Source organism: Ipomoea triloba, chromosome 8 (assembly GCF_003576645.1).
Source record: "Ipomoea triloba cultivar NCNSP0323 chromosome 8, ASM357664v1".
Classification (NCBI taxonomy): domain Eukaryota; kingdom Viridiplantae; phylum Streptophyta; class Magnoliopsida; order Solanales; family Convolvulaceae; genus Ipomoea; species Ipomoea triloba.
In genome coordinates, this window is record NC_044923.1 from 5133741 (window position 1) to 5144524 (window position 10784).

The 10784-nt window shown below is 38.3% G+C and overlaps 2 protein-coding genes across 2 annotated transcripts; one reads left to right on the forward strand and one right to left on the reverse strand.

Moving 5' to 3' along the window:
* Positions 1-3356, forward strand: LOC116027448 (glutamyl-tRNA reductase 1, chloroplastic-like). Its single transcript, XM_031269085.1, has 3 exons — positions 1-450; positions 1470-1711; positions 1937-3356. The coding sequence occupies exons 1-3, from the start codon at positions 168-170 to the stop codon at positions 3065-3067; spliced, it is 1656 nt and encodes a 551-aa protein (XP_031124945.1). The 5' UTR covers positions 1-167; the 3' UTR covers positions 3068-3356.
* Positions 3357-7912: 4556 nt separating this feature from the next.
* On the reverse strand, positions 7913-10568 carry LOC116026841 (transcription factor bHLH93-like). The gene is made up of 4 exons (XM_031268255.1): positions 9750-10568; positions 9041-9208; positions 8761-8931; positions 7913-8167 (listed from the first exon to the last, which is right to left on the reverse strand). The coding sequence occupies exons 1-4, from the start codon at positions 10494-10496 to the stop codon at positions 8081-8083; spliced, it is 1173 nt and encodes a 390-aa protein (XP_031124115.1). The 5' UTR covers positions 10497-10568; the 3' UTR covers positions 7913-8080.
* Positions 10569-10784: the final 216 nt, after the last annotated feature.

The window sequence follows — 10784 nt, forward strand, 5'->3', positions numbered from 1 at the left end:
TACTCTCAAAAGCCTGCTTGGCTGACTCAGCACTGGTCAATACTCGCCCACGCATTTCCCCTCCAACCAATCATTTCCTCAACGTCACAACGCCGCCACGCGCCTCCCAAAACCCCACTTTTCTCCGATTAAGGGTTGTGGAAGCACTGAATTGTTGCCGCGGGGGAATGGCGGTCTCCGGCGCATTTTCAGGGGCCAAACTCGAGTCTTTGCTGGTCAGCAACGGCGCTGCCGCCGCCGCGTCGAATCCGGCGGCTTCTCCGGCGTCCTTTGGGGCGCTGTGCAAGGCGTCGGCTCGAGCTAGACGCGGCTTGGTCCAGAGGGGTTCGTTCAGGTGCGAGGTCTCGGTTCAGCCTCAGAATGCTGCAGCGGCTTCAGCCGCCGCCGCCAATGCGGCGACGGCTTCCAGCCTTTCGGCCCTCGAGCAGCTCAAGACCTCCGCCGGTGACAGTATGTTTCGATTCTTTTGCATATTCTTAGTAGCTTCTATTTGAGTTTGAGTTCTATTTGAAATCCTATTCCATTTTTTCAAAGTGATCATACAGAGAAATTGGTTAGTTAGACTTTCTGCATATATGAAGAATACTAGAAGGGTGGCTTTATAATACACCTGAACTTTTAGGTGTAAATGTACTAGACACAAGACACCCAAACTAAAATCACAAAATATATTGCCCACAAAAGGCTGAATCCCTCACCCGAGGGCATCTACACTCCGGTCTGATAGGATTGTGGATGAGTATATCATAGGGGCATCTACAATTCTACACCCCGGCCTGACAGGATTGTGGATGAGTATATCGTAGGCCATCTACAATTCTACACCCCGGCCTGGCAAGATTGCGGATGAGTATATCATAGGGCATCTACAATTCTACACCCCGGCCTGATAGGATTGTGGATAAGTATAACATGGTGACTCAATGACCTATTAGGTGGGAGGACCGATGCTTAGTGCCCACAAAGAGCGGGTGAAACTCTCACACTGTGGCTATCAGGCTTGGCCCCGTGTCCTTGCCCAATCTGCCACCCAAGAACCAACTGAGCTACCTGTGCTGGCAAATCACAAAATTTCTTGTAAAGATGCTTTGTTGCCTGTTGGCGTTTTTCTCTGCTATTGGAAGACTTCTTTTGGTTGAGATAGGGGGAGGGGCTAGAATTTTGTGCCGGGGAGGGGGCAGATATTTGTTTATACACATTTTCTGCTCAATTCTGTTAAGAGATGAAGTATGAATAGTGGACTTATAATTCTGCATGCTTGAATATTCCAGCACTGGTAGGAACATATAAGAGTGAATAATTCTTCAGACTGGGCTCTTTCTGTGCTTGATTTATAAAAGGAGGGATCTTTCTTGTGGAAAGCCATTAGTTTTCTTAGATTAGAGGTTTTGCCCTATTTTCCTTCCTGGTTGCCCCATCATCTTTAATCACCATGGAAATGAATAGCTTTGAAATTGTGTGTGATACAGGATATACAAAAGAAAGGAGCAGTATTGTTGTTATTGGGCTCAGTATCCACACTGCACCAGTTGAAATGCGAGAAAAACTAGCTATTCCTGAAGCAGAGTGGGGTAGAGCCATTGAGGAGCTCTGCAATTTGAACCATATCGAAGAAGCTGCTGTTCTTAGTACGTGTAACAGGATGGAGATATATGTTGTAGCTCTTTCTCAGCATCGGGGCGTTAAAGAAGTGACTGAATGGATGTCAAAGGTAATTTTTCTCTCTAGCCTTTCAAGATGCTACTCTAAATTCTTATGATAAAAGAGAATGAAATAAAGAGACAAGCTAATGTGATTCCCCTACTCCTAGCGTTTTTGTGAGATATTGAGTGTAGAAGGTTCTCTGATCTCGATTAGGAGAGCCCTAGAGCCAGTCCTTAGGCATCACATCACAAGTAAATGTCAAACTGAATCCAAATTTTCGTTTCTTTGACAGAAAAGTGGAGTCCCGACTTCAGAGATTTACAAGCACCGGTTTTTGCTGTATAACAAAGATGCCACTCAGCACATCTTCGAGGTATCAGCGGGGCTGGACTCATTGGTTTTGGGGGAAGGTCAAATCTTGGCACAGGTCAAGCAAGTAGTCAAGGTTGGTCAGGGAGTGGCTGGTTTTGGAAGGAACATCAGTGGGCTTTTCAAACATGCAATCACTGTGGGGAAGAGAGTTAGAACCGAAACAAATATTGCAGCAGGGGCGGTTTCTGTTAGTTCAGCTGCTGTGGAGTTGGCTCTAATGAAGCTTCCTGAATCGTCTCACGCCACTGCCAGGATGTTGGTTATTGGAGCGGGGAAGATGGGGAAGCTTGTGATCAAGCACTTGGTAGCCAAGGGTTGTACGAAGATGGTGGTTGTTAATAGAAGCGAGGATAGAGTTGCTGCAATCCAGGAGGAGATGAAGGATGTCGAGATAATCTACAAACCCCTCGACGAAATGCTGGACTGTGCTGCAAATGCAGATGTAGTTTTCACCAGCACTGCATCAGAAACCCCCTTGTTTCTGAAAGAAAACGTGCTGAGCCTCCCGCCTGTAAGCCCTAGCGTCGGGGGCTTAAGGCTTTTCGTAGATATCTCCGTTCCTAGGAACGTGGGTGCCTGTGTTGATGAGCTAGAGACTTCACGAGTGTACAACGTGGATGACCTTAAGGAGGTCGTGGCTGCCAACAAGGAAGACCGGCTTCGAAAAGCAATGGAAGCTCAGGCAATAATTTCTGAGGAATCAAAACAATTTGAAGCTTGGAGGGATTCACTGGAAACTGTCCCCACCATCAAGAAACTGAGGACTTACGCAGAGAGAATCAGAGCTGCAGAGCTCGAGAAATGCTTGTCGAAAATGGGGGACGACATTACAAAAAAGACGAGGAAAGCAGTAGATGATCTCAGCAGAGGCATAGTAAACAAGCTCCTTCATGGTCCAATGCAGCACCTGAGGTGTGATGGGAGCGACACCCGCACTTTGAGCGAGACCCTCGAGAACATGCACGCTCTAAACAGGATGTTCAACCTCGAGACTGAAATATCGGTGTTGGAACAGAAGATTAGAGCCAAAGTGGAGCAAACACAGAAGTGAGGGCCAAAAAATGTCTGTTTTTCTCTCTTGTAAATTCTGAGTGGATATACTTAACAGGACATGATTACTTTGGGGTGATCTATCATTGTTGGTTTGTTGTTGCTGTTGACTTCTGCCTTTTCTCAATACATCTGAAAGAAGATTTCCTTATTTGTATGTATTTTGCTTTCTAATGTAATCAAGACAGTATAAAGTGAGCTTTGAACCTTATAACCCATGATTTTGTTGGAGTCTGTACTTGTACCTAATGCAGTGTTCACTGATTAATTGAGACCAAATTTTTTGTTAATATGTATATTCCAATGGATTATATTTCCTTTGGTATTGTCATGTTAAACTATGTGATGCAGTGTGCCAAACATCCATAACTTAGCAGGAAACCACTATCCATTGTTTTGTACTAATAAGTTTTGTTTAGGAGAGTGGTGAGTTTAATGAGTTATGATGATAAGGGCATCTTCAATAGTTTGAGGTTTTTTTTGTCAAGTTTGAGGTGTCAAATAAGAAAGAGAGGAGAAAAAAAAAAGTCTATAAACACGCCAAGCATGTTGGGCGCAAAGTTGCCCTGCACGCACAGATTGCGTGTCACTTTGTTCAAAAGGTGGGTCCCACAAAAAAACTTAATTTGCAGGAACAAAATTCCCCCCAAAACCCATCTTCGCATTTGTTAAAAACCCTTCTTTGGTTTTTTCCTCTTCAAAAACTCCAAAAAAACACAATTGGGGAGGCTCTAATAGGGTCGGAATGTTTTATTGTTGCAAACGCTAGACATCTAGACATTGAAACGGTCTTTTAAAGGATGTTTAGAGCAATGAAATCCTCTCATCGCCCTAAATGCTTGAAAACTAACACTACTATATCCATTTCGCCCTAATAGAGCTTTCGAGAACTAAGTACTACTCTAAATCTCCTCCCAAATGAAATTTTTGAGAACTAACACTACTCTATCCCCACCATTGTAAACGCCCTCCTAAATGGTGCTTTCGAGAACTGAGACTGTTCTATTTTCACCGTATTGAATGCCCTCCCATATGAAGTTTAATTTCGAGAACTAACACTACTCTATCCCTACCATTGTAAACGCCCTCCTAAATAGTGCTTTCGAGAACTGAGACTGCTCTATTTTTATCGTCTTGAATGACCCCCTAAATGAAGTTTTCGAGAACTAACACTACTCTATCCCTACCATTGTAAACGCTCTCCTAAATAAATGGTGCTTTCGAGAACTAAGATTGCTCTATTATATTTTCACCGTGTTGAATGCCCTCTCAAATAAAGTTTTCGAGAACTAACACTACTCTATCCCTACCATTGTAAACGCCCTCCTAAATAGTGCTTTTGAGAACTAAGACTGCTCTATTTTCACTGTCTTGAATGCCCTCTCAAATGAATTTTTCGAGAACTAACACACTACCCAATCACTTCAACTCTCTTCATTCATCACTTCTTTCCATCTAATATAAAGAACATAGAGTGGGACAAATAAAGACAGAAAACAGATAGGTAAGAGAAAGAGAGTGGCAGTAAGAAGAAAAGTTGGAGAAAGAAAGCAAAGGGAGAGGGTGTAGATAGAAAGTAACTAATACATGATAAAAAGATTTTTAAAAAAAACACAGTAATACACGCTGTGAATTGAGCAAGACAAAACAACATGTAAAAGCAGGTTAAGACATAAAACAAAACAAATTAAAAGACCAATCAAATTTTAAAGATGTCGACTGAAACTCGATTGGATCAATCTATCTCATTTTTTGAAATGTAACATTAATATCGCATGGAAAAAAAAAATAAAGAAAGTGGGACCGGTGTGAAGATAAATAGTCAACGGTGGAGCATTCATGGTTAATGAATTCCCTGCTTGAAAGGGAAGCTCTGTCGGCCTTATGTTTGAGATATTGAATGTGATAATTTTTGTCTGATGCATATTTCTCCTATCCCATGTTTCTGCTCGAATGATGTCTTTTCATCCTCAAGACCTCAACCTTTAACTTTAGTTATGTCAGCCGTCCAGTAGAATTTCTATGTTATTTTTTACCTAACTTCTACCTCATTAATTAATTAATGTAATATTCCCGCAATATTATATCATAGATTAAGGTCAGTGCACCTTTAAAGGACGAGGTACAAAATTTATATTCGTAAAGTACATAATTTCATAACACAAGATATAAAAAATCACAACACAAGACACATACACATGTTATATATTTACTTATTTTTTTCAAATCTGATTTAGGTACATAGTTTGTGTTCATAGGTACAGAATTCCACAACACAAAACACAGAAATTCATAGCAAAAGACACAATACAATTACTAATATGTTTCAGGTACAAAATTTATTTTCTTAAAGTGCAAAATTTCATAACATAAGACACAAAAACTCACAACATAAGACACATGCATATGCATCTAAGGTCCACAGTGTACTACGAACCCTGGTCCATGGTATAAGGATTGTAATATTCCCCTTCTCACTCAAAATTGGAGCAACAAGTTAGTTAGTTTGTTAGTTTGGTAATCACAAGTAAATTTTAATGTAGACAATGGTCCATACAGTTGTGTTGACCATGATCCAAAACGATACCGTTTCTTTAATGAAAAGAAATAGCACAACACCCGTTCGACTGTTTCGTCCAACTAATAATTTTTATTGCGTATTCAACTTCATTTTATATACACTGTAGTTTTATTACGACACAACTAAAATATCATTTTGATTTAATTACAGTTTCTTAATTTGACATTATACATTCAATATGTGTGACATGTTATTGAATTTCATTTTATATACACACACTATACACTCAATATGTGTTGTTAAAAGTGGACTACGACTAATTTAATTGTAAAGTTCACTGAACTGAAGTCAAATTTTACAAGTGTAACTCAAGCTGAAATGTTCTTTAATAGTTGCAAGCTAATAGTTTATGTTACAAGATAGATCATATACAAAAATTGACTTAATTGATCAAAAGTATTACAAAAACGTGGCTGTAGAAAATGACATTTTTGTTGTTAAGAAATAATTGACACAAAAAAATAAAATAAAATAAACAAAATAACTAACACTGTTTGTTCTTCTGGAAAAGTAGCAATGGAAATTTCCCAGCAGCCTGTGAGAATGTACAATCAATCATTAAAAGAAAAATATTGATTTTGGTAATGATTAAAAGTGGTGAGATGTGTTTATAGGTGTCATGTCAAAATATTCACTTCAAATCTCTGTGTGTATATATGTATCGCAATTAGTACAAAGATTGAGTTGTGCAACCACACTATATGACGACACATACCCTACATTTTTTGCACCTTCCATATATTTCGAAACTTGGGCTCCATCCTCAATAATGTCAAAATGTTGTCTCTTCCCATCTTGTAATTGAATATTATGAGTTTAATTTTTATCAATATTTGTCAAGATCTTGTGGTCTAGTGACACTTAATTACACTCTTATATAGAATGAGTGGGTTTGAGCTTTAGTAGAGGTGATATTAATTCTTTGTGCTATCAATTCTTTTGGAATCTTAAAATAATTCTTGAAATTTGTATTATATTTTCACTTTAAGTTAGCAAATTTATATGTACAACTTTTGTGTTTTATAAATTATCAAGGAAATTGGTAAGCGGATTATTAATCCAATGACAAAATTAGACACGATACATGTCGAATTTAAATGAGTCTCACAATGATGAAGATATCATATATGTTTAGTATTTATATACACATGCATGGACATACATATGATAAGAACAAAGACATGAACTTTGTTAGAAAAATTAGTATAAGTTTACATTTTAATTTGCTATTTTGTGATATTAATTTGAGTGAGATCTACTTTCAAAAGTCGCTTGAACGAACTTTATGCGAAATTTTTTATATTTATCTCTATCAAATACGGAGTAATTATTAACACCCTACTATCCTCTCCATCCGACAGGGAAAAATCAAAGAATATTGAATTCAAAAATGGAGAATGTACAAAGTGCCAAACATTATATCTGTTGTTTTATTTTGTTTTCCATTATTATTATTTTTCTTTCAGTTAATGTAGAAGGTATGAAGCTTCCTTAGAGCCCAAAAGCACTCACCAATAATTATAGTAATTTGTGTTCTTGTCTCAAGTATATTTGACCGGAAGAGTTAATTTCAGTTTTAGTTTTTGATTATAGTGAAATTTTTACATTGAATTTGATCATATTATATTTTTTACTGAATTTAGTTTTACTGGAAACTTAATTTATGAAAAATTTTTTAAAAGGGATGATTTAGTTTGACTAACAAAAATTTGAAGTAATGATAAACCAAATTGTAGAAATGTCATCAATTAGATTGGAAAATGTGTTTCGACTAAACTAAAATGTTGAATTGATAGTTGACATATACACACACATATATATAGAATGGACTACAACAACTAAATTATATTGGAGCGAGCTCAGTACACACTTTTGGATAGTGATTGTAGGTTTTCCCGATCACACACACATACATATAGGGTCAGGTTCCTGTGCGGACAGTGCTTCAAGTGCGACTATGCAGTCACTCACCATTAGGCACGCCTTACACATAAATGCACCACAAAGTGTTCAGAAATGCACCAGTAGGTGGTGCATTTTTTTGGTGTGCAGTGCATTTCATTGTGGTGCATTTTCGAACACTGTATGATGTAATTTTTGCATACCTAATGGTGAGTCCGCACCGGTCCCACAGGAAACACTGTCCGCATTTAAACGAGTATGTATATATATATATATATATATATATATATATATATATATATATATATATATATATATATATATATATTTATTGAAACATGTATGGTTATGGAGAAGATAAAATGATTGGAATAATGGAATCCACTTAGTTTGGATAAAAATTATCATAAAAAGTTTTAGTACAATCTCAGCTCATCTCATTTGAAACTACTACCCATTTTCAAAACCATAAAAATCCACATGATTTTTAGACCTGCTCTAATTTCTTCTCTTCGTAATTTTATCCACTACTTAAAGACACCTCCCTCCGTATCCGGCATTCCTGAATAATGCCTGCTTTATCTCTTCTGTATTCAAAACTCCTCTTTGCTCCAATTCCTATCATCACAAAAATTTTAGAAAAAAAAAAAAAGTCAAAAATCTCAGCATAAAAAAAGGAAGAAAACTTTTAAGAATTTTGTGTAAACACTTCCTTTTTATTATGATTTATTTTGATACAATGAGGAGGGTTAAAACTGTCAATTCTAAATACATTAATAGAGTCACAATCATTCATCCATCAACACTAGCTAACTACAACTCATGCATGTAAAAATTAAATGCAAACTAAATTCGTCACAGTCACGGTTAGAGATTAAAATATTACAGGATTTCTATATATAAGACTCGAACCCACCCGAACCTTATAGAGTTTCCCTTTAGGCATAAGTACCCGTCCCCTTTTTTAGTCGGAGGTGTCCTAAACAGACCCTAACTGTATGAGGCACCTTTAAGTCCGTACCATATTCAGACTAACTATGCATACTATTTGAGTTATATTAGATATTGTCAGAACATTTATCCCTATAATATCAATATAACAACATATACCCAACATGATTATACTCGATTTAAAAAGTTACTGGTCCGAATTTTCTTATATTGAACTTATATATATAGATCTAATATATGCAAAAGACTAATTATTGTACCTGAGTGCAGGAAGCTCTGAATGCAAAGTCATTGAAACAACTAATAACACACTGTTGAATCTCTAGGCCTAAGGCCTCTAGAGTGGTCACTGTTGATAGCAGAAGCCCAGGCTTGGCTGAGCAGCAAATCTCCACCCTTGTATCACTCACTTCTCTCCTTTCCACATCAAACTGCAATAAATAAATATGAAAACTGATCAGAAAAAAAAAAAAAAAAAAAAGACCCATAAATTACACACTGACCCTTGAAGAAGCAGGAATTTATGAAATGAAAGCATACCTTGGGTGAATTCCTGACAGACATTTCATCTGGTTTTACATCCTTGAAGATGCTCATTAGTCTGAGTTGATCTGGCCCCACCTCCATTTCTTCTTGCAGATGGTTTATTCTCTCCAGCAGCTCCTTCATGTAGTCTATTGTGTCCCCGAGAATGGATGTTCTGTCCATCTGCCATGAAAAATAATTTGCAAATTAGCACTGTAATTTTTGTGGTTGGAAGCATAATAATCAAGAAAATGAGCCCGCCCACACACACAACTCAATTGGTTCTTGGATAGCAGATTGTAAGTAACGATGCAAAAGTTTTGACATCAATGTGAGAGTTTCACCCTTCTGTAGCCTGTGAGATGGCTCCTTGTGACGCCAGACACTGGTCCTCCCACCTAATGTGCAGACGTTTAAAGTTTCACCCTACTGACCTGTAGAGTGACTCCTTGTGGCACGAAACACTGGTCCTTCACCTAATGGGCAGGGAGTGCTCATTGTGGACACCAGGTATTGATCCTCCCACTTAATTGATTGCTGAGTCACTTTATTTTACCACTTCACAATCCTCCTGAGTCAGGATGTGGGGCCCGTAATCCCTTATAGTACCAGATATTGATCTTCTCATAGATCGTTCAGTTACTATGATTTACCCTTTTATAATCCTGTTAGGACCAGGAACTTCCATTTCTATAGAAATAAAAGAGATTAATTATTTAATTACCTTGCTAATCTTGGGCACAATTGATCTAAGCATGGAGAGCCTATCATTAAGCCTCTTCCTTCTCCTCCTCTCAGCCATCAGATTCTTTGAAGGTTGGCCATGGAGTTTCTTGGATTTGGGCTTCTTCTCAGGCCCAGATGACCCAATGTTGAAGCTCACACCAGCCTCCACAACCTCACAACCACCGCCATAAACCGCCGGCTCCATTTTACACGAATGAGGATTACGAAAGCAATTATTAGCCTCCTCGTCAAAAATCCCCGCCGGCGACGACGACAACAGCTCCTCTTGGTACCCGGGGAACGGCGGCGGGGTGCCGAGTTTGGTGTTGGACGACTCAGTGAGTTGCGGGGATAACTCGGTGTAGAGTTCGTTGAAGAAGCAGGGAGAATAAGAGTTGAAGCTCTGCTCAAATGGCAGATAGTTGGCGTAGCAGTCGTCGAAGGAGACCGTGCTGGTCGCCGCCGTCGCGGTGGCGGCGGCGGCGCTGCAACACGCGCCGCCGGGAATAATTGGCACCGTTATCTGCTTCTCCTCCTCAACACAATCAAACCCCCCATTATTCCCATTATTCACAACATTATTATTATTATTGGAATAATAATAATTATTATTGTAACAATAGAAATCATCATCAATGTTCCTGTTCATTCCCATTCCCATAGGAATAATATCACCTGCTTCCCATGAATTATTGCTTCTCAAAGCTAACAATTCTTCTAAGAAACCATTCTCATAGTACTCCATTCTCTCTCTTTCTCTTTCTCTTTCTCTTTCTCTTTCTCTTTCTCTCTCTTATGTTTTGTTTAAAAAGGTTGATAAAAATGAGGTTGCACTAAGTGGAGGGAGGGAGGGATTCTTAAATAGTGGGAAAGACAACCTTATGGTAAGAGCAATCTTAATTATTTTTTGTCATATAAAATTAGGGATTTGGGTTGCATCAAACAAATAGTATTATAGGGGTAGTTTTTGTCCTTACATCAAACAATTGAACCACCCATGTTCTGTAACCCCTCGTCTTTCCGATAAGTCTAA

Excerpts from the sequence above, each read along its gene's own strand:
- LOC116027448 (XM_031269085.1), top strand. The coding sequence starts at position 168 with ATGGCGGTCTCCGGCGCATTTTCAGGGGCCAAACTCGAGTCTTTGCTG. Across the intron at positions 451-1,469 it reads CAAGACCTCCGCCGGTGACA|GATATACAAAAGAAAGGAGC; the intron begins GTATGTTTCGAT and ends TGTGTGATACAG. Across the intron at positions 1,712-1,936 it reads TGACTGAATGGATGTCAAAG|AAAAGTGGAGTCCCGACTTC; the intron begins GTAATTTTTCTC and ends TTTCTTTGACAG.
- LOC116026841 (XM_031268255.1), bottom strand. The coding sequence starts at position 10,496 with ATGGAGTACTATGAGAATGGTTTCTTAGAAGAATTGTTAGCTTTGAGA. Across the intron at positions 9,209-9,749 it reads TTGTGCCCAAGATTAGCAAG|ATGGACAGAACATCCATTCT; the intron begins GTAATTAAATAA and ends TTTTCATGGCAG. Across the intron at positions 8,932-9,040 it reads CTGTCAGGAATTCACCCAAG|TTTGATGTGGAAAGGAGAGA; the intron begins GTATGCTTTCAT and ends TATTTATTGCAG.